General features: G+C 36.8%; 1 protein-coding gene across 1 annotated transcript; it reads left to right on the top strand.

Annotated features, from left to right (window-relative positions):
• Positions 1 to 278: 278 nt before the first annotated feature.
• Positions 279 to 5,048, top strand: LOC132357627 (zinc finger X-linked protein ZXDB-like). Its single transcript, XM_059911252.1, has one exon. It carries the CDS (start codon positions 386 to 388, stop codon positions 2,852 to 2,854), a length of 2,469 nt encoding a protein of 822 aa, XP_059767235.1. The 5' UTR covers positions 279 to 385; the 3' UTR covers positions 2,855 to 5,048.
• The last annotated feature ends 19,413 nt before the right edge of the window (positions 5,049 to 24,461 follow it).

Raw genomic sequence — 24,461 nt, 5'->3', positions numbered from 1 at the left:
CACTGGGAGGGGCTGGGGGTGTGCTTATTTTGGTACATAAATCGGTAGTGAGGTACCGATTTATGTTGCATTTAGCAGATAGATACCTAAGGTATTCATTCCAGCACCATTTCCCCTGTATCTGGGAAGACCTCCTTGATTTCCTACTAATATTAACTGTGGAACTTATTATGTATACGAGGCTCTGCCCCTGGGCTTTCTATTCTGTTCTAGAGACCCAGTACCAGAATATTTAAATCACGGTGGCGTTAAACACGTTTTAATATCTGATAGGGCCAGTTTCTGCGCATTGCACATTTTTTTTTTTCCTTTCAGGAACGTGTTCGGGCCCGCGGCAGGGGGCGGGGTCGCGCCTCCTCCGCGACTCTGGTTCCAGCGGAGCCTCATGGACGCGGAGATGGAAATCCCGAGGCTGCTCCCGGCTCGCGGGTCGCGACAGGGCGGCGGCGCTGGCAGCCCCGGGGGCGGCGGCCGGATCCACGGAGGTCCTGACCCGCGGGCCGGCCAGGCCCCCGCGCGCCGCCTCCTGCTGCTCCGGGGCCCCCAAGATGGCGGGCCCGGGCGGCAGCGTGAGGAGGACCGCGCGGCCTCCCCGGGCCCGGGCCCTAGCCCGTTGGTGCCGAGGCCCGATCACGCTGGTGGCGGCGGCGGCGGCGGCGGCGGCGGCGGCCGCGGCGGCGGCGATGGCGATGACTTCTTCCTGGTGCTGCTGGACCCGGTGGGTGGAGACGTAGATTCCACGGGCGCCGGCCAGGCCGCAGGGCCCCTATGGAGGGAGGAGGCCGGGCTGGGCCCACGGTTCCAGGGGCACGAAAGCGGCGCGAACCCCGAGGGCCGCCCTTCGCTGGGCCCCAGCTGCCTGTCCGCTATCCGCGCCCCAGTCCCGGCCCTGGCCCCGATCCCCGCCCCAGGCATGGGCCCCGCCGCGGCCTTCGCGGGCACCGTCACCATTCACAACCAAAACCTGCTGTTGCGCTTCGAGAACGGCGTCCTCACCCTGGCCACGCCCCCGCCGCCAGCCTGGGCGCCTGGGGTCGCCCCTGCCCCGCAGCCCGGGGGTCTGATCGCCCCGCAAGCGGGGATCCCGCACGCCGCGCAGCCTGGCGACTGTCCCGAGCTGCCGCCCGACCTCCTGCTGGCCGAGCGGGCCGAACCCGCGCCCGCCCCAGCGCCCGAGGAGGAGGCGGAGGGCCCGGTTGCTGCTGAGGGTCCCCGCGGGCCGCTAGGCCCGGGCCAGGGCATGGTGCTGTACCTGTGTCCTGAGGCGCAGTGCGGACAAACCTTTGCCAAGAAGCACCAGCTGAAGGTGCACCTGCTGACGCACAGCAGCAGCCAGGGCCAGCGGCCCTTCAAGTGCCCCCTGGGCGGTTGTGGCTGGACCTTCACCACCTCGTACAAGCTCAAGAGGCACCTGCAGTCACACGACAAACTGAGGCCCTTTGGCTGCCCGGCAGAGGGCTGTGGCAAGAGCTTCACCACGGTGTATAACCTCAAAGCGCACATGAAGGGCCATGAGCAGGAGAACTCATTCAAATGCGAGGTGTGTGAGGAGACCTTCCCCACGCAGGCCAAACTCAGCGCCCACCAGCGCAGCCACTTCGAGCCTGAGAGACCCTACCAGTGCGCGTTTTCGGGCTGCAAGAAGACGTTTATCACAGTGAGTGCCCTGTTTTCCCATAACCGCGCCCACTTCAGGGAACAGGAACTCTTTTCCTGCTCCTTTCCTGGCTGCAGCAAACAGTACGACAAGGCTTGTAGGTTGAAAATTCACCTTCGGAGCCACACTGGTGAGAGACCGTTCCTTTGTGACTTCGAGGGCTGTGGCTGGAACTTCACCAGCATGTCCAAACTCCTAAGACACAAAAGGAAGCACGACGATGACCGGAGGTTCATGTGTCCTGTAGAAGGCTGTGGGAAATCTTTCACGAGGGCCGAACATCTGAAAGGCCACAGCATAACCCACCTGGGCACAAAGCCTTTTGTGTGCCCCGTGGAAGGCTGCTGTGCCAGGTTCTCTGCTCGCAGTAGTCTCTACATTCACTCCAAGAAACACTTGCAGGATGTGGACACTGGTAAAATCCGATGCCCAGTCTCCACTTGTAATAAACTCTTCACATCCAAGCACAGCATGAAGACCCACACGGCCAAAAGGCACAACCTGCGCCAGGATCTCTTAGCTCAGCTAGAAGCTGCAAATTCTCTTACGCCGAGCAGTGAACTTACCAGCCAGGGGCAGAATGACCTCGGTGATGCAGAGCTTGTGTCTCTCTTCTCTGATGTGCCCAGTAATAGTTCTGCTGCAGTATTGGACACCGCATTGGTGAACTCTGGGATCTTGACTATTGATGTGGCTTCTGTGAACTCAACTCTGGCAGGTAAGCTCCCTGCTAATAATAATAATAATTCCTTAGGGCAGGCGGTGGACCCTCAGGCCTTGATGGCCACCAGTGACCTTCCTCAAAGTCTGGATACCTCACTCTTCTTTGGAACGACAGCCGCTGGTTTTCAGCAGAGTCCCTTAGATACGGATGATGTCTCAAGTCTAAGTGCGGGGCCGTTGGGATCTCTGAGCTCTTTGGCTATGAAAACTTCGAGTCAAGAGCCCCAAGCTTTGACCCCCAGCAGTAAGCTAACAGTAGACACAGATGCTCTGACTCCTTCGAGCACCCTTTGTGAAAACAGTGTCTCGGAACTACTGCCGCCAACCAAAACGGAATGGAACGTACATCCGGACTCTGACTTCTTTGGACAGGAGGAAGAAACCCAGTTTGCATTCTCCAATCCAGCAGGAAACCATGGGTCTCAGAAAGAAACAGATCTTATCACAGTGACTGGCAGCTCTTTTTTGGTATGAACTAAACTCTATTCATTCCTTGCCACATGGCTTACTTTTATTGATGACACTCAATTTTAAGAGTGTTCTGGACTAAATATTTAAATGCAGTCATTTCTTATAGGTTTGAAAAAGAACAGAGCCCTGGACTACAAGTTTGGAGATTTAAATTCTGATCTTGAGTCTGGAACTGACAGGTTGTGTGACCCTGAGCAAGTCACTTATCCTATCTGAGCCTTAATTTCCTTATTTATAAAATGTGGTGGTTTGAATAGATTGTTTCTAAGGTCATTTCAGCTCTATTTTCATCATTTTGTGCTCTTTCTTGAAAATTTTAGGACCTTTTACAATGATTAACAATTGCATGTGCTCCTAATGTAGCGAAAAATGCATTGAGAGTTAATGATCTGAGAACATGGAACTGGTGTTTAACTTTCAAAATTTAATGGAAATTTTACGCAGTGCTAAAATATTTCTAAAATCTTGTGGTGAGCTTTAAAAAGAAGAAAGCTGAAAATCTGGGTTGGTTCTTTTTACCTATATATCTTTGTAGCCTCTTTTTTTTTTTTTTTTTTTTTGATGGAAGGCTGTGTTGGGGAAAGTTCCAGGAATTTGATTAGACTCAGACTCAGAAATACTGATGACTTTGTGGTGTTGAATAAGTGGCCTTATTAAGTCATTTCCTCTCACTAACCCTCAGTTCCCTAGGTGTAAAGCTGTCATTGTAATTTACACATACCTGATGCACTGTAGACATCTTCTATCCTAGTAGTTAGGTATGGAGGGAAAAATGTTTTGTATTTTGGCATGTTTTAGTGAATTTTTACACCTTTCCTGCCCCTCTTATTCCCTTCCTCAAAGAAATTAGCATAATTTAACACCATGTTCGTGTGCAGGCAGTAATGCTTTATGCAGGTTAAGAAACAGAAAAGGGAATCTCTTTCTTCCACAGATTAAGGATTTTTCTCCACACAATTCTGTGACTTTGCCAACCTGTCCATTAGACCTGGACAGTGTCTTTACTCTTGCATTCAAAGCCATCCTATAGAGTGACCGGAGAGCCTGTGGTTCCAAGGAAATCTGGGACTAGGCCAGAGTAAGGTTCTTCTCCCCTCTGTGCCCTGGAAAGCTCATTGTTTGCCTTCTCCCAGAGTTGGAATGAGAGTTTTACTTTGCATTTTGAGTAAATATTGTCTGTCTTACTTGAGTATAGCATTTTACAGTTTATGTAGCACTTTCACAACTGTTATTTTGATCCTTACAATATTTTGAGATAGTTATGGCAAAATTTCAACTATAAGACATATTAAAATTTACCTAACTCTTGCTTAGTAACTCTTAATTGTGTGTGTGTGTGTGTGTGTATGCACATCAACTTTCATTCTACTCTTCTGAGTTTCATAATGACTTTTGTTTATAACCACTTGTTCCATTCCACATTAATATATGTCTCTTATCTTCTGCCAGCTCTGCTCCCTCTCCAACCTATTCTCTAGCATGTCCACTCCATTCCTTGCCATGATCTCTTTTTTTTTTTTAATTAGGTAAGTCTTTTTCATGGTCACCATCTCTCAGCCATTCAGAACATGGCCCATGTTTCAGTCCCAATATTTACTGCAAGTCTGAGTGTGCATTAAGAAATTATTTTCTGGATTTAGAGGTCAGTGTGTTTATATATGAATCAAATTATAATGGAAATGTTTTATATAAGGTTTTATGAGACATGTAGTTCTTCTATTCTTCTAAAATTTTTCAACATGTAGTTCTGCTAGCAAACACTATTAGTTGCTGTGAAACATTCTAATCCAGTACTGTTTGTATGTACATTTGTCGATAACAATTATAGCACTTTGGCAGTGCACTTTATAATTTGCCATTTTTAAATGCATCTGTACTGTCTAATTTTTAAATTGGTTGTACTCATTCAGTGAAAAAGCAAAAAGTATACATAAATTTGTAATCCAAAGAAATGGTCAGAGTGTGATTGTTTGTTACCATTTAACAATTCTCCCTCAGCATTTTGGAAGGATTTTTAAGCCCATTTTAGAAATGTGTTGTCATTAGTTAAGTCCTCTTAAATAAGTTATTCTTCTTTTCCTACAGATAGGAATGCAGAGATCCCAGGTGAACATGCAGGTCTTAAGCATCTGTTAATATATATAACCATAAGAATATTTTAAAATCCTGTCATTTTGTTTCTTCAATCCCTCATTAAAAACAATCATAAAATATGCTTTTGTTCTATTCTGTGGAATTGTCAAAGGACAGATTTTACTTTTCTTGAAGATAAAAATCTTGTAATTATTTATGGGCCCACATGGTTTCTTTCAGTCAATTTGTTCAAAAGATTTCTCATTCAATACCATTTTTCCAACATGATGGTGAAAATAGCATGAAATTACAGTCAAAAGTATCAGTACAAACATAATGGTTACATTTTTGTTAGTGTTGGCATAAATTTGCCATTTAAAAAAATGGGATATGATTTAATGTTATCTCATTTGCTTTTTGTGCTTCTTCAGTCCTTGGTTTATTAAAATTTTGCCAATTGAAAACACAGTAACAAAATACTTTTTTTTTTCTTATAAATATGGCCCCTTTATCATTTATTTATTTATTTATTTATTTATTTATTTATTTATTTATTTATTTATTTATTTATTTATTTATTTATGGCTGTGTTGGGTCTTCGTTTCTGTGCGAGGGCTTTCTCTAGTTGTGGCAAGCAGGGGCCACTCTTCATCGCGGTGCGTGGGCCTCTCACTACTGCGGCCTCTCTTGTTGCGGAGCACAGGCTCCAGACGCGCAGGCTCAGTAATTGTGGCTCACAGGCCCAGCCGCTCCGCGGCACGTGGGATCTTCCCAGACCAGGGCTAAAACCTGTGTCCCCTGCATTGGCAGGCAGATTCTCAACCACTGCGCCACCAGGGAAGCCCCAGTAACAAAATACTTTGCAGGAAGGTTTGCATCCAGGGGACTCTGTTGAACATATTCATCATGAGTTAAAATACGTTTATTTTGACATTTTTATCCTGGTCTCATTATAGTATTACATAATTGAAAGGCTTGAGTAGTAGAAGTGAAACTTGATAGAATATGAGGGTCATTTTTCTCTGGATTAAATACTTCATATTCCCATCCAGGAAAAATAAGAGCAGGGTATTTATGACTATTCCTTGATTCCAGATAAAGCATTGATTAATTGCCAGTTTTGGGAATATCCATAATCCCTTAGTAATTACTGATATCAAACAGATCCATTTGATGATTCGGTAATAATAAAACCCAATTTAGATGCAGCTCTTTCAAAATATTGATAATAGTGATAATTGAAATATAAGGCTGAGCTGAAATTTATGTAATTTACACTTTTGAACAAAAGATTTGTTTAACAACTTTTTAGAAAGTGAAATGTGTTTTGCACATTTAGAGAACAGGTTATCAAGCACTTTGTAAGACCACAACTAAATATTAAAAGCAAAGCACTCATTACAAATGAATTTTTTATATTTTTCAAATCTGATTTGATTTGGTAACAATTTTTAAGCTAGGGACCTCATTGTATATTTCGAGTTAATTTACTGACTATATACAAAAATACAAGGTAGAAGAGTACTAGGGATGTAGATTAGAGGTATAAAATGTGAGCTACTTCTTAATTTTGGAGAGGACATAGGAATTAAATATTTCACATCTAAACAATATCAGCAAGCATGTTTTCAGACACTAAATTAATGGCTTGGAGGGAAAGGAGGGGCAGTAGCTATGCTTTAATGGATGGTTAGATTTAGTTACATAGATAAGAGAATAGGTGAATTCCAGCCTGGAAAAAAAGCACAAGGAAAGAATTTGAAATGGAATTGGCCACACAACACGGAAAGACAACCTAGCTCAAATGCAGGACGCATGTTTGATAAGTGCTAAGTGTTAGGGTTAGACTGCCAATATGGAGCCAATCTGAAGAGCTAAGAAAACCAGTCACAGTGGATAGGACTTTATTCTGGACATGGTTAAGAGTCAGTGAAGATATTTAAAAAGAGAAGTCAAATGATGAATATATAGAAAGTTTAATATAGTAGACATGTACAATGTGAATTTGATGAGGGGAGATGATAGGAAAATCATTTAGGAGTCTATTGTAATAATTTCAGGGTTCTGTGATGAAGGCTTGGACTAGGGTTGTGGCAGAAAAGGACAGATTGGAGATGTTTCTAAATTGGAGAAACAAATATAACTTGGTGACTCACTGAATATATGAAACATCCATGAGAAAAAGGAAGATCAGAAATGGCTAAGGATTTTTTTTTTTGAAACTAAAAATTACATTTCATTAACATGAAAAAGAGATTGGGTATTGAAGTCTTTTCAGGAATATATATTGAAAGATAATTAGTTCAGGGCATGTTTAATTTATTGGGAAGTGATAAATCAGTTATCCCTGAATAAACTATACATATTGTGGATTATACACACCACTAGACAGTGAGTGCCATTTCATCTCCCTTGGCTCCCTCATGTATTCTCAGATTTATATTCAACGTTTGTACCCTTGTTTGCCTTTGAGTATTTACAGGCCTCTTCAACCTCATACAATATCCTGCCAGAATACACTGCATCAAAATGAGCTATGTCACCTTTGTCTGACAGTTCTTTCTTACTACTACTCTCTTCCCTACTATGGATATTCAACGGATGTTTTATGTGGTACTTAGTAATATAATAAATCATTTCTCCAGAATTTGGGAGATGCTGCTTAGTCATTAATTTCAATAGTTCCTCAATATAAACTCTGCAAAATTGAATTTTACCTGTATTTTTCTCAGATTGGAAGTGATAGGACTAGAATCGTCCAAAAATAACTTCCATGTGATCCTTGGGTCTCCTTACTCATAATCCCCTCTGTGACTAACTCATGTGGTGTGGGAACTCAGTCACAGGGATCACATCCTCTCTTATTTACATATCTTAGCATATTTTCTCCTTTTTCTTGTTACCCTTACCACTAATGGTGATAACTCAGGAGGAATGGAGTCCAAAGAAAGAGTGAGAGAGTAAATAAGTAGCATAAATAACTACCTAACAATTACATTTTGTTTGATGGTGAATTTTGCTGTCCTGCATTGTCAACAGAAGACTTCATCTCATTCTAATTTTCTGCTGACATTTATGGACCTGAAAAACACTTGGCCTACAGAAAACAATTCATTGTTTTAAACAAAGCAAGACAATGATTCTTAAGAACACTAACAAAGTATGAATCCCTTAGGAATATCTCGTATTGTTATCGGCTTATTAAGAAGCTAGTAATTATTGAGTGCCTACTCTGTGTGAGATACTATAAGGTTTAAAACAAAAGCGTATTTTATCAATTCATTCAAACAAACATTTTTGAGCACATATTTGACAATTTCTGTTGTTATGCTCACAAACATTATTATCCAGACAGAGAAAGAAAAACTCAAGCAATGAAAAATAATATATAATCAAGTTCTAAATGGTTACATTTTGGAATAATAAAGGATTAAATATCAGCTGTCATTCATAGAGTATGGACTAAAAATCGTGATAAGGAAAAATTCAATGCACAGATTATCAAAGGTATTTCCAAAAATTCTAAGAATCTAAAATTTAATCTGGCATACAGCAGTTAGATTAAACTATCTTAAATTAAAATGTAAACAAAAATTTGAGTGGTAGCTTAAATAATTATCGCAAAATTCTTTGGTAAATAACTTTTAAATTATGCTTTATTTTTATTTATTCTAAATTGGAATCCTGGATGTAGTGTTATATATGAAAGTGATCTTTTGTAAATCATATAAAATAAATATGTTATTTTGAAAGAGAAAGCTATAGAATATAAATAAATGGTATTAAGATAAATAAAATTTCCTTTCCTTATATTAGACATAATAGCAAATTTTAATTTTCTGAAATAAAAAAACAATGACTTTAATTTGAATGTAACTATTTCATATAGATACACTAGTTGAAAAGAAGAGTATATACATTTCATGTGATATTTAGGACTGATAACTATAATTTAGCATGGTGAATCCTGAGAATTCACCAATTATGTGGTGAGGGTCAGGTTAGTCATCAAGCAAGAATTTAAGAATATGAATAAAATATAAGTAGCTTAACATATTTGGAAAGGGGAACAAAGTTCACCGTAGCAAAATAAAACTCTCTTTAGTGACAAGCAACACTACATTTCCACGACGCAAAGCAATTACAAATGGTAGCAAAAACAAAGATATTTCAACTCTAGGCATTCTCACTTTGGAATGAAACCAAGAAATTATTAATCTTTATCAGGACCTACTTCCTTTTCCTGTTTACACAATACAATGGAGGGATATAACTGCAGTGTGAGACTACATTACACTGGATGTGGAAGAAGGAAGCTGGTCACATATCTGTTTGTGGGGAAATTAGCCAAAACAGAGAGCTGAAGTGGAAATTCCTCAGGCAATGACTCAGTGAATAGAGCAGCAGTTCATTCCAGGCTAGTTCCAATTTTAGAATGTGTGCTGCTGGACAGATATTTTTTCCTCCTGATTCATGTTGGCATTAATTAATTAATGCCAAACATAGCACTTGGTGTTTCTAAAGAAATGCAACATTTTTCCCCCTTAAAGTCACCTTATGTTCCTGTACTTCTTAGAGTTAATTATTATTTTTTGTTAATTATCAATAATATCAATAAGAAGTGTCAGATGCCATGACATACTAATAGAAAAAAATGTCATATATTTATTATTTTTGCCTCACTTTCCAAAATGTTGATTAAGTAAAACTTTTTTCTATTTTTTTTTTCTTTGAAGATTCACTTTCCCATGGGTATGTCATTGTTTATGTACTTAGAAAGCAATAAGACTTGGGAGCATTGTTAAATAAGTGTTTGCAATTATAACCTTAGTAATTTGACTACCTTGAAAATGGCTAAGCCTAGGCTAGATGTACTACTTTCCTAAATAACAGAGAGGGCTTATGGAAAGAAATGAAGGACAAATTCATTGAGAAAAAAAGAGATTCATTTCTGTTATTAAATCAGACTTTGTATTTATCAATCTTACTGATTAATCTTGTACATTTTACAGCATATTATAGTCTGCTTTTAGAAGACTCCATATACAGCACTGAGTCTTTCTTTAGATGAGACCTTAAAAAATTGATTTGTTTTATATTTAATTTTTATCGAATTATATTTGACATAACAATATAATGTTGGTTTCAGGTGTGCGGCATAGTGATTTGATACTTTTATACATTATGAAATGATTACCACAATAAGTCTAGTTATCATCTGTCACCATACAAAGTTGTTACAATATTATTGACCATATTCGCTATGTTGTGCATTACATCCCCGTGACTTATAGTTAGAAGTTTGTACCTCTTAATCCCCTTCACCCATTTCGCCTGTTCCTCCAACCGCCTCCCCTCTGGCAACCACCAGTTTGTTTTCTGGATCTATAGTAAGCATTGGATAGTCCTTTTCACTACTAAATCTATGTACCAAATCTACTGAATATTGTAAAGACTTGCTGCATAGGATCTTGTTTGCAAAGTGATTCTGGTTGTCCTTCACCTTAGATTCTTTTAGGGCAAAAAATTCCTCAAAGATAAAATGTTACCTGGATTTACACAAATTGTTAAGGATTCTTCCCCAAAACAGAAATGAAAATAAAATTTAAACAACAAAAAAAGAAGATAAGTTTTCTCTATAGCCAAGTGTTTTGGCTTTTCCTAAGTGTCTCTGGTCTACAACATCTGTATAAAAGCACAATGGCGATTTTAAAACATGCCCAGTATTTTCCAGTTACAGTTAGCAATATAAAACCTTCAAATAGATGTTATTGTAACATTGGTCATCTGTCTATCTAATACTATCTGGCTTTCAGAAATTCCATGAGGATAGTAAGAAGTGAAGAGAAAAGTTTTCCAAATTTAGGCTTGCCTATTGAAATGCCAAAATATGGTCAAATTAGATGCTGTTTATTTTACAAGTTTGACGTTTTAGTGTTTGGTGCTTTCAACTATTTCTACTCCAAATAGTTGAAAAAGTATTTTAAAACTAAATGTGAGTATTTGATTCATGACATTAAAATTGATAATTCATTTTTATTGATTTTACTTTGCAAGATTGATGCATTGTTGAATTCAGTAAACATTCAGATAACAACCTATAGGTTATCGTTTTTGAAACTGCATTATATATTTTAATCATTCCTTGCTTTAAATTTTAAGCTACGATATATTAAATCACAACTGGGTTTATGAAGCATTTTATTTGTAAAATTTATTGTTTTTTGTATTTTAATTGAAACAACATATATTACAAACAGATCATAAGAATATGTAGCTACATGAATTTTCACAGAGTGAGTACATCCATGTAACCACTACCCAGATCAAGAACTAGAATACTACCAGAATCTAAAGTTCCTTCATGTCCTCTTCCAGACACTATTATCCTGAATCAAAAAATATCTTGGCTTCTAAAACCATAAATTCAGGCCTTTGTTTGTTTTTTTGTTATTATTTATTATTATTGAGATAAAATTCATGCAACATAACATTCACTATTTTAACCATCTTAATGTGTACCATTCAGTGGGTTTTAGTACATTCACAATGTTGTGGAATCATCACGGACGACCATTTCCAGAATATTTCATTATTCAAAAAGAAACCCTATACCCACTAAACAGCAATCCCCCATTCCTCCCACCCCCTAGAAACTATGAATTTACTTTCTGTATCTATGGATTTGCCTATTCTGCATATTTCATCTGAATGGAATTATACAATATGTGACCTATTGTGTCTGGATTATTTTACTTAATATAATACTGTTTTCAATGTTTGTCTGTGTTGTAGCATGTACCAGTAATTCATTCTCTTTGTGGCTGAATACTGTTCCATTGTATGGGTATACCACATTTTGTTTATTCATTCATCAGTTGATAGATTTTTGGGTTGTCTCCACTTTTGGGGTATTATGAATAATGCTGCTATGAACATTTGTGTACAAATTTTTGTATGAATATATTAAAACGATAGATTAGTTTTGCTTATTTTTAAGCTTTATGGTGTGTATTCCTTTTGTGTTTGACTAATAAGTCAAAATAAGTAAAATATTACTCAACAGTTTGTAAGATTCAGCCATACTTTTGCATGTAGAAATAGTTCATTTTTTTCTTGTACAGAGTTTTATTGTATGCCTATATCATAATTACTTTTACATTCTGTTTATGGGCATTAATGTTGTTTTCAGGTTTGGGCAAGTATTAATTATGCTACTATGAACATTCAAATATACCTTTTTTGGTGAGGACATGTATTCATTTCTATGAGTTATATACCAAAAAGTGAAGCTTGATATGTCTAGTTTTAGTAACTACTGTCAAACAGTTTTCAAAGGTTCTTGTACTAATTTACACTCCTACCAGCAGTTATGAATGGTCTAGTTATTCCTCAACCTGACCAGGACCTGGTAATGTTTGACTTTTTCATTTAACCATTCTAGAGTGTGTTTACTGGAATAGCATTGTAGTTTTAATTTACATTTCTCAACTAAAATCAGGAATTGTTGCATAGGTAATTACAGAAGAAAGCTTAAGCTTATTTTAATTTATTTATAGTGAATTTTCTGGAAGTTTCTGTGTTTGAGAGAAATAGAATGTCAAAGAAATGCATATTATGTACCTTTAGTAATTAATAAAAATCACGTTGTAAATTGACATAGTGACTTTTTATCTGTATCTCTGTATATTGCTGCTATTAATTCATATTGGTAAAGTGTTTAGACACAAATTATTGGAAAAATATGGAGATAAAATTGAATTTGGCTTGTGGTTTTAAATTTACTTCTCAGATTAGGAGGAAAACAGCAATTTTATATAGAATGGTTGAAATATGCGCATAGGTCACACATGTTTCTTTGTGATGGAAATGTTTCCCTGTTAGTATACAGCACATAGTTTGCCTGAAAACATTCTATGCCATCTATAGATGAAAGCCCCTAAAAATACAGCAAGGTAGAAACCAAACACAAACAAACATAAATTGTAAGACAGATGTGAAACAACTTCAGACGTCAACTTAAAAAAGAAACGTAACCTAAAAGTTGAGAGTTACGTTTTATTCAGGACTTACTGAGGACTATAGCCCAGGATACAGCTGCTCATATATTTCTGAGAGGTTGTTCAAAGGAGTTATAGGAGGAACCAGGATATATAGTTTTTGCTGAAAAACAAACCCGTAGATGAAGATCAAGACTACTGCTAATCACAGAAAACAGACATCTCAAGTTAATGATTTTAGTGCCTGTTTATGTATAGTAAGATGAGAGAGTCTGGGGTCATTGAAATTATTCCTTTTATTTGCATCTTTACTATCTAGGGCCATCCTGAATTCCTCTCAGGTCACACCTTCAAGGTTGGCTGCAGTGGCTGATGGCTTGATGACAGGCAACATTTGTTGTTTACCAGAATGGCAGGCAGCATTCTTTGTTTACTGAAATGGCAGGCAACACTTTTTTGTCCACAGCAACTCCTCTTGGTCACAAATTCAACCAAGGTTTGAGACATTTCCTGTCCCTTTTGCCCCACAGCACTAGGAAGTCTTATTCTTAGATCAGGTGAGGCTTCTCTTGATAGACACTATGTGCTAATCGTTGGATTAGGCCCTATTGATAACCTAAAATTCTCTGGATTGCCAGTTTTACTAGCCTATTATGATCCAGAAAATGTTTTCCCTTGTTGCTTCTTCTCATATCTAGAGTTGCACTATTATAATTATTCTATGTAGAGTTATATATATAATCGACTGCCTCAAGATGTTTAGCCATCAATAATTTTGTTGGAGGCCTGGTTACACATTGGGTAATGCAAGAGGTAATAATCATAAAATAGACAGGATATAAGTAATACAGCTGGTAACATTAATAAAGTCATAGTACAGCAGAGAGAGGAACAAAGCATAAATAATTTGAAAACAAGAGAGAACAAACTAAAACAATGATTAGTATAACTAGTTGTAATCTAGTCACAATAAGCCATTAAGTCCACAGGGGAGCCAGGTGCAGAAGCCAAATTATGGAGGGATCAGGTCAAGAGAAAGAGGTAAATGTTCCATCTTCATTTACAAAGGCATACTTTATCAACTTGTTGTAGGTTGGTACATTACCTAAGATTGGATGGGCCAAATGGACACACTATTGGTCCCCAAGGTTAAAGGGCCCCAAACAAGTCCACTCTATCTACCCCAGTTTAATATATATATTTTCAAAGGGTGGAAGAAAATTACACTGAGATACCTGACTAACAAGAGTATCTTCTTGAAGATACTCATTTTATAAAAGCATCAGAGTAAAATAATGATTGTATATAAAGTAAAAACTTAAAATGCCATTGTTAAAGATCTGATTACAATGCAATTGACAAGAAACTTGGTTATTTCTGTAACATACAACATTTTAAGATACTAACTAGAGTGATGACTGATAACATTATACCAGGACATATCAGATTTTTAGGAATTCCATATAACTTTTGGAATATCTGTATTAATGACATTTACCCATACGATATAACCTAAGACGGTTTTATCACTCTTTATTTGACAATGTTTTCCATGTAATTTAACATACCCAATAAACCTAATTAGTTTAATATTTCTCTTTGGGATGTTTCAGGGGCCCTTTGAAGCATCCCAAAGTTAGTTGGAGGTCAAAATAACCTTAATTAGAATTTGATATTTGGGAAATTTGTCAAAGGTATAAAAATGTTTTAAAACATTTGGTCAAATAGGATCATGGGTCCTTGTGAAACAATCCAATACTTATTCATTCAACCAAAGTGACAATAAAATATTTTTTAAGGCAAATACAGATCATTTAGAAGGCAAAGAAACTCACAATCTGTTATTAAACGTAGCTTAACATTCCAAGAAAACTTTGTTCTTGTAACAGAGAGAGAAAACCAAACTCCAATCCTGCACCAGTTCACCCTCAATAACAAAAATCATTTACCTAATTAAATTCAATCCAATCCCAGCTTGACTTTGTACAAAGCTTTTCTCAGGGTTCCCTTTTACAAACCTTCTACAACTTTCTGTATCTGTATTAGTTTATCCCTTATTTTCTTTCCCATCCAGAAACAACAAGCTTTAAGACAAAATCATTTTCCTTTCCCTTAACAAAGTTCATTTCCATTCTTTATACCTTCTTTTGATGAAAATACACATCCTACTTTCCTTGCACACTTAAATGTTTCCCTTATTATCCCAGTAGCTTTAATTATTGGGTTGGCCAAAAGTTCCTCTGGGTTTTTCTGTAAGATGTTACAGAAAAACCCGAACTAACTTTTTGGTCAACCCAATACCTATATCACAATTTAATTTCTTAAAAACCTTAATCTCCAGTGAAAACTGACTAGCAAGTAATTGTGAACTCTTTGTCATATCAGAATTTCCTGATTGGCAAACATAGGACTATTCCACAACCTGTAGAAACATATATTTTCTCATAGCACATTTTTCCCTCGGTGTGGTACAAACTATGGGTTTAATAAACCCAAACATCTTTAGTTTCCCTCTCATAAGGAGACAAAAGTAGGTAAACTTAGACGTGTTTAGCAGTCAATGTTTCAGTGTCTTATCTTATTTGAAATGAACTGATATTTAATGAATTCCATAATTTAACTTAGCAAAACTCTAAAGTTTCAAGTTACCAAAAATCTTGAGAAACTATTTTAGATAGACATACCCAAAACATAATTATTCCTAAAGAGTTCACTTGAAAACTCTTATCTCACTTACTTTTTTTCATAACTTATGAAAATATCATCATACCAAGTTGATTTTCCTTGCTTACAGTCTACAACACAAATAACATAAACTTATTGACCTTCAGTAAACCTAGTTACAATAAAAGACATGTCTGTATTGATTAAACCAAAAAGCTTAAGCTAGCTTTAATACCAGATATTAATTTAATATTGAATATTTCCTAGATCATGTGAACCTGAAATTCATTCTTGCCAGTTTTCTTTATATTTAGAAATATTTAATTTGTAAGTGCTTGTTTTTCGGTCAATTAAATGGAGCTTTTTCATAAATTTAATTTTGATAATACTATCCAGAGGTAGAGATGTATTATATGTATAATGTACACACAGACATATAAACAGACAAAACTAAGGATCTCATGGCTTCACTTTAAGACTTAGTTATGAATCAGGTATTACAATATAAACTTACTAGTTTATAAATAACAGTTGGAATAAGTTAAATTCATTTGCTTAGATGATTAAGGCTTTACTATTTGTGGAAAAAACTTCAAGATTTTTATTTGTCCTTGAAAAATCCTTAAGGAAGCTGTGAATTAGATTTTAGGTGAAGGAGCCTATCCAGTGGTTTGAGTGTTAAAAGGCCACTTTATTCCTTTATTCTCCCCTCCCCATTTTGATTTCAGGTTTTACCTGATTGGGCTAATTAGGCACAGTCTCAGGTCATTATCGGCTGTTAGTTACATTTCTGGTTTGTAGAGATTTGTAAGACACAGACATTTGCTTTGAATTCCCCAATTGTACAATCCTACCTCAAGAAACAAGAAACAATCCTACCTCAAGGAACAAGAAACATCTCAAATAAACAACCTAACCTTACACCTAAACCCATTAGAGAAAGAAGAAGAAGAACAACAAAAAACCCCGAAGTTAGCAGAATGAAAGAAATCATAAAGATCAGATCAAAAATAAATGAAAAAGAAATGAAGGAAATAATAGATAAGATCAATAAAACTAAAAGCTGGTTCTTTGAGAAGATAAACAATATTGATAAACCACTAGCCAGACTCATCAAGAAAATAAGGGAGAAGACTTAAATCAATAGAATTAGAAATGAAAAAGGAGAAATAACAACTGACACTGCAGAAATACAAAGGATCTTGAGAGATTGCTATAAGCAACTCTATGCGAATAAAATGGACAACCTGGAAGAAATGGACAAATTCTTAGAAAAGCACAACCTTCCGAGACTGAACCAGGAAGAAATAGAAAATATAAACACACAAATCACAAGCACTGAAATTGAAACTATGATTTAAAATCTTCCAACAAAAAAAGCCCAGGACCAGATGGCTGACAGGCGAATTCTATCAAACATTCAGTGAAGAGCTAACACCTAACCTTCTCAAACTCTTCCAAAATATAGCAGAGGGAGGAACACTCCCAAACTCATTCTACGAGGCCACCATCACCCTGATACCAAAACCTGACAAAGATGTCACAAAGAAAGAAAACTACAGGCCAATATCCCTGATGAACATAGATGTGAAAATCCTCAACAAAATACTAGCAAACAGAATCCAATAGCATATTAAAAGCATCATACAACATGATCAAGTGGGGTTTAGCCCAGGAATGCAAGGATTCTTCAGTATATGCAAATCAATTAATGTGATAAACCATAGAAACAGACTGAAGGAGAAAAACCATATGATCATCTCAATAGATGCAGCAAAAGCTCTTGAAAAAATTCAACACCCATTTATGATAAAAACTCTCCAGAATGTTGGCAAAGAGGAAACTTGCCTCAACATAATAAAGGCCATATATGACAAACCCACAGCCAACATCGTCCTCAATAGTGAAAAACTGAAACCATTTCCACTAAGATCAGGAACAAGACAAGGTTGCCCACTCTCACCACTATTATTCAACATAGTTTTGGAAGTTTTAGCCACAGCAATCAGAGAAGAAAAAGAAATAAAAAGAATCCAAATCGGAAAAGAAGAAATAAAACTGTCACTGTTTGCAGATGGCATGATATTATACAAAGAGAATTTCAAAGATGGTACCAGAAAACTACTAGACCTAATCAATGAATTTGGTAAAGTAGCAGGGTATAAAATTAATGCACAGAAATCTCTTGCATTCCTATACACTAATGATGAAAAATCTGAAAGAGAAATTAAGGAAACACTCCCATTTACCATTGCAATAAAAAGAATAAAATACGTAGGAATAAACCTACCTAAGGAAACAAAGGACCTGTATACAGAAATCTATAAGACACTGATGAAACAAATTAAAGATGGTACAAAAAATGGAGAGATATACCATGTTCTTGGATAGGAACAATGAACATTGTGAAAATGACTCTACTACCCAAAGCCATCTGCAGATTCAATGCAATACTTATCAAACTACCAATGGCATTTTTCACAGAACTCGAATAAAAAATTTCACAATTTTTATGGAAACACAAAGACCCCAAATAGCCAAAGCAATCTTGAGAAAGAAAAACAGAGCTGGAGGAATCAGCCTCACTGACTTCAGAATATACTACAAACTAAACTAATCAAGACAGTAAGGTACTGGCACAAAAACAGAAATATAGATCAATGGAACAGGATAGAAAGCCCAGAGATAAACCCACCCACATATGGTCACCTTATCTTTGGTAAAGGATGCAAGAATATACAATAGAGAGAAGACCTTCTCTTCAATAAACAGTGCTGGGGAAACTGGACAGCTACATGTAAAAAATGAAAATAGCACACTCACTAACTCCATACACAAAAATAAACTCAAAATGGATTAAAGAACAAAATGTGAGGACGGACAGTATAAAACTCTTAGAGGAAAGCATAGGCACATCACTCTGTGATATACATCACAGCAAGATCCTTTTTGACCCACCTCCTAGAGAAATGGAAATAAAAACAAAAACAAACAAATGGGACCTAAGGAAACTGAAAAGTAGTTGCACAGCAAAGGAAACCATAAAGAAGATGAAAAGACAACCTTCAAGAAGGGAGAAAATATTTGCAAACGAAGCAACTGACAAAGGCTTAACCTACAAAATATACAGGCATCTCATGCAGCTCAATATCAAAAAAAACAACAACCCCATCCAGAAATGGGAAGAAGATCTAAACAGACATTTCTCCAAAGAAGACATGTAGATGGTTTAAAAACACATAAAAAGATGCTTAACATCACTAATTATTAGAGAAATGCAAATCAAAGCTACAATGAGGTATGACCTCATACCTGTCAGAATGGCCATCATCAGAAAATCTAAGGACAGCCTTTAACACTTGGCCAGCCCTTTTGCCTTCCTCCATAAACTTCAAAGAGACTTCCTTCTATCTCGGTACTTTTCAAAAAAGGGTTTATATAAACTCTAAAATGCAAATCCATAGGAAAATTATTTCCAGAATCCTAGCTAGCTTCCAATAAAACGTATTTTCTATGTGGTACCCATGCTTATTGGTATCTGCCTGTTAACTGGATTGTATCATTTTATTTATCTAATCTTATTAGCCCTTACCATATATTTAATCCAGTGCCTCCCTTTTCTCACCTTAACTACTCTATTAACCCTGATTTAAGTTTTTCAGATACTAGATGACTCAAAAGTTCTGGTAAAGCATGGTATGACAAGTTCAGGTACAGAATACTAGCACAGGAAGGAGGTTGTGATCTTTATTTCTCACAAGGTTCTCAAGAAACTTTGAACAAGAGTTTAAAATATTGGAAGTAAACCAAAAATATTTGACTGGTTCAACAGATCATGTCTGGGCAACCGCTATGCCTAAAGCTGGTGATTTGTAAGCCACTCAAAAATTTCTCTAGAACTCCCACAATTTCTATGCTCTGCTCCAGAAAATAACCAGGACTGTGGACCATCACGCCAAAATCACCAACATTATTGTCAAAGGACTACAGAAATTGCAGTGAGCAGTTCTCTAGTATTATGTGACATTGGACATGATCTTGGTTTCCAGAGGGGGTACAGTAGTCTAAAGTGACTGCTGTGTATATGTTCTCAGAAACCTCTCTAATATGTATACCACCACCAAAAGTTTTCAGATTTCAGAACAATAAATCCATCAGATCACCACTTCTGTCTTTATTCTACCATGTAAGGATTCTTCAAGTCCAGTGTCCAGGAATCTCCTCGATTGACTCATTTAAACCTCAAATCTTGGTTTAACTCCTTTAGTCAACCTTTAATAATTATTATTTTACTATAATCGAATGTATACTTCTCATTAAATGTCTGGTCTCTAGGACTCTCCAACAGCTGTCAGTCTAACAGCACACTCAAAAGATAACAAAGCTAGTTCTTTAAGGTCAATAAGGACTTGAAAGCTAATCCACTGCTGAAAACTACTTGCACAAACCTCAAATTTGCAATGACTCTTATTCCACCCCAAATAGTGTTTAAGGGTAGACTTTACCTGTCTTAACAACAGGGGAACTAACCACGTGTTTACAATTACTCATTTCTTACCCTCTGCTTTGTCTTGACCAAACTTGAGTCAATCTTCTCTCCTTCTTTCAGACTCCTGAGCTCTGCTTGCTCTCAAGGCTGAGCAAGCACTAAAAAGTAGAATATTCTCCCTTATAAGTTTATCCTAATAATCAGCTGACTACAGTGAGACACTTCCTGTCAGATCCCACTGGTCATTTCCCCTTGTTTGCCCAAATTTTCCTTAAAACTTTCTACTAATCTTTGTTTACTCTTCCTTAACCTATAAAAGGAAAATATTTTTCTGTTTGATTTTGAGACACTTTTAGATTTCTGAGATTGGAACATTCCTCTTATTACCATAGACATTCTTCTGACTAAAGTAACTCCCTATCAAAGTCTAAATTTCTTTTATTTGACAAATTACAGGCCATCTGACTTCTTGGAAGCACAAGCTCATCAAGTTGTGCTCATAGACTTATTTTAGATCAGTGGCTGGTATAAATAGAGTCTTAAGATAGAGATGGTTCCTATAACCTACATGAAGTTAAATATCCAACCTCTGAGTTTGTTTCAATGTTAATATTCAATATTATCTCAAGTAATTAAAAGATAATTCTATGTAGCAAAGTATGAATCAAAGTATAGGGGAGTAGGGTGAGCCATCTTCAATTAAACTTTGCAGATTTACAAAGCTGTTTTCACTTTGAGATACCAAAGAAATATGTCATCCTTAAGAATAATCTATTTAAAAGATGCCAACGATTATTCTGAGTACAGTTGTTGACTAAAATAATGATAGCTTGAGAATTTGTGTTGTGTTCAATCCCTGCTTTCACTCTCTTTCTCTCCTCTACCTTTATTTTTATCTCTCCCTCTTTCTCTATCTCTGTCTGATTTGTCTGTTTCCTTCTTTCTCTACCTTCCTCTGTCTCTCCTCCCTCCCTCCCTCCTCTCCCTCTCTTCCTCCTCTCCCCTCCTTCCCTCTCTTCCTTCCTTCTTCCTTCATTCCTTCCTTTCAGTTAGTTTGGGAATTCTCTCATGAACAATTACATGTTTTCTCAAATATAGCAATGAACATCAAATGTGGAAGCTAATGATCTAAGAAAAAGATTACTTGAAATGGTCCAATACCCCACAGAAGTTTAGAAAATGCTATTTTAACCATTATTTTCTTGAATTGTCCATGAGGAAACATCAAATTACAAACAATCCTCTAAAAAATTATGGTCTTGCACTCTCCAAAAGCTACAACATTAATTAAAGACAAGGAAAGACTGTGTCACAGACTGGGAGAGAATAAGGAGGCATAACAACTCTCATTTTAGCCTCAGACCTGAGGAGAATCCATCTGTAAATTCATATGAATCTTAATCTTTATTTTATGACAAGAGTTATTTTCAGGTCATAATCACATCACTGGTGCTTTAAAGTATTTTTTTCTTATTTTTTGTTTGTTTTTGTCTGCAAGAAACTGACTTTACATTTTTTGTGGGGTTATTTTTGACAAAAAATTGTATATATTTAAGGTGCACAATGTGAAGTTTTAAAAATATGTAGATATTGTGAAATGATAAACACAAACTAATTAGAATAGCCATTATATACCATAGTCTATAATAATTTATATAAAAATATACAAATAATTGTTATATAAATTATTATAGACAATAGTCACCTTCTGTACTTCTGTACTGTACACTTCTGTACTGTACTGTCTACAGTATTTGTTAGTCTTATAATTGAAAATTTGTACCATTTGATTAATACCTCCACATTTTCCCATGCTACCCCCAGACTAAGGTAACCACCACTCTGTTAGTATGAAGATCCCTCATGAGATCATGTGATATTTATCTTTCTGTGTGTGGCTTATCTCATCTAGCATGATGTCTTCTAGGTTTATCCATATTGTCACAAAGGCAAGAGTTCCTTTTTATGGCTGAATAATATTCCTGTATATGTGTGTGTGTGTTTATATATATATTCTTTATTTGTTCATTGCTTGATGGACATTTAGCTGTTTCCAAATCTTTTCTACTGTGAATAATGCTGCAATGAACATGGATGTGCAGATACCTCTTGGAGATGGTGATTTTATTTCATTTGGATATACACACAAAAGTGGGATTACTAGATCATATGGTAGTTCTATTTTTAATTTTCTGAGGCCCCTCTGTACTGTTTTCCATACAGGCTATACCTTTTCCATTCTCACCAACAGTGTATAATGGTTCACTTTTCTACACATTCTCTCCATCATTTGTTATCTCTTGACTTTTTGATAATAGCAATCTTAACAGGTGTGAGGTGATTGCTAACTGTGGTTTAGATTTGAATTTCCCTAAAGATTAGTGATGTTGAGCATATTTTCAAATACTTGTTGGCAATTTGGATATCTTCTTTGTTTATTGTTGTTGTTGTTGTTGTTTTACATGTTTATTTTTAACATTTTTTTAACATCTTGATTGGTGTATAATTGCTTTACAATGTTGTGTTAGTTTCTGCTGTATAACAAAGTGAATCAGCTATAGGTATACATATATCCCCATATCCCCTCCCTCTTGTGCCTCCCTCCCACCCTCCCTATCCCACCCCTCTAGGTGGTCACAAAACACCGAGCTGATCTCCCTGTGCTATGCAGCTGCTTCACACTAGCTATCTATTTTACATTTGGTAGTGTATATATGTCAATGCTACTCTCTCACTTTGTCCCAGCTTCCCCTTCCACCTCCCTGTGTCCTCAAGTCCCTACTTTATGTTTGCATCATTATTCCTGTCCTGCCACTAGGTTCATCTGACCATTTTTTTTTAAGATTCCATATATATGTGTTAGCATATGGTATTTGTTTTTCTTTTTCTGAATTACTTCACTCTGTATGACAGACTCTAGATCCATCCACCTCACTACAAATAACTCAGTTTCGTTTCTTTTTATGGTTGAGTAATATTCCATTGTATATATGTACCACATTTTCTTTATCCATTCCTCTGTTGATGGACATTTAGGTTGTTTCCATGTCCTGGCTATTGTAAATAGTGCTGCAGTGAACATTGGGATGCATGTGTCTTTTTGATTATGGTTTCCTCTGGCTATATGCCCAGTAGTGGGATTGCTGGGTCACATGGTTGTACTATTTTTAGTTTTTTAAGGAACCTCCATACTGTTCTCCATAGTGGCTGTATCAATTTACATTCCCACCAACAGTACAAAAGGGTTGCCTTTCCTCCATACCCTCTCCAGCATTTATTGTTTGTAGATTTTTTGGTGATAGCCATTCTTATTGGTGTGAAGTGATACCTCATTGTAGTTTTGACTTGCATTTCTCTAATAATTAGTGATGTTGAGCTTTTTTTTTTTTCATGTGTTTTTTGGCCATCTCTGTCTTCTTTGGAGATATGTCTATCCATTTTTGATTGGGTTATTTGTTTTTCTGATATTGAGCTGCATGATCTGTTTATAAATTTTGGAGATCAATCATTTGTCAGTTGCTTCGTTTGCAACAAAAAGCATACAATACCTAAGCATAAACCTACCTAAGGAGGTGAAAGACCTGGATGCAGAAAACTATAAAATACTGATGAAAGAAATCAAAGGTGACACAAACAGATGGACAGATCTACTATGTTCTTGGATTGGAAGAAGCCAAGTCATTGTGAAAATGGCTATACTACCCAAAGCAATCTACAGATTCAATGCAATCTCTATCAAACTACCAATGGCATTTTTCACAGAACTAGAACAAAAAATTTTACAATTTGTATGGAAACACAAAAGACCTTGAATAGCAAAAGAAATCTTGAGAAAAAAAAGGAAAAATAAACGGAGCTGGAGGAATCAGCCTCCCTGACTTCAGACTATACTACAGGGCTACAGTAATCAAGGCAGTATGGTACTGGCACAAAAACAGAAATATCGATCAATGGAAGAGGATAGAAAGCCCAGAGATAAACCCATGCACCAATGGTCACCTGATCTATGACAAAGGAGGCCAGAATGTACCATGGAGCAAAGACAGCCTCTTCATTAAGTGGTGCTGGGAAAACGGGAGAGCTACACATAAAAGAATGAAATTAGAACACTGCCTAACACCATGCACAAAAATAGACTAAAAACAGATTAAAGACCTAAGTGTAAGGCCAGACACTATAAAACTCTTAGAGGAAAACATAGGCAGAACACTGTTTGACATAAATTACAGCAAGATCTTTTTTGACCCGCTTCCTACAGTAATGAGAATAAAAGCGAAAATAAACAAACAGGACCTAATTAAGCTTAAAAGCTTTTGCACAGCCAAGGAAGCTATAAACAAGGTGAAAAGACAACTCTCAGAATGTGAGAAAATATTTGTACTTT

This window comes from Balaenoptera ricei, chromosome X (assembly GCF_028023285.1).
Source record: "Balaenoptera ricei isolate mBalRic1 chromosome X, mBalRic1.hap2, whole genome shotgun sequence".
NCBI lineage: Eukaryota > Metazoa > Chordata > Mammalia > Artiodactyla > Balaenopteridae > Balaenoptera > Balaenoptera ricei.
The sequence above is the reverse complement of the archived record's forward strand: the minus strand, read 5'-3'. Positions and strand labels throughout refer to the sequence as shown.

Bases quoted from the DNA above. Each gene is read 5' to 3' on its own strand.
- LOC132357627 (XM_059911252.1), top strand. From the start codon at position 386: ATGGACGCGGAGATGGAAATCCCGAGGCTGCTCCCGGCTCGCGGGTCG.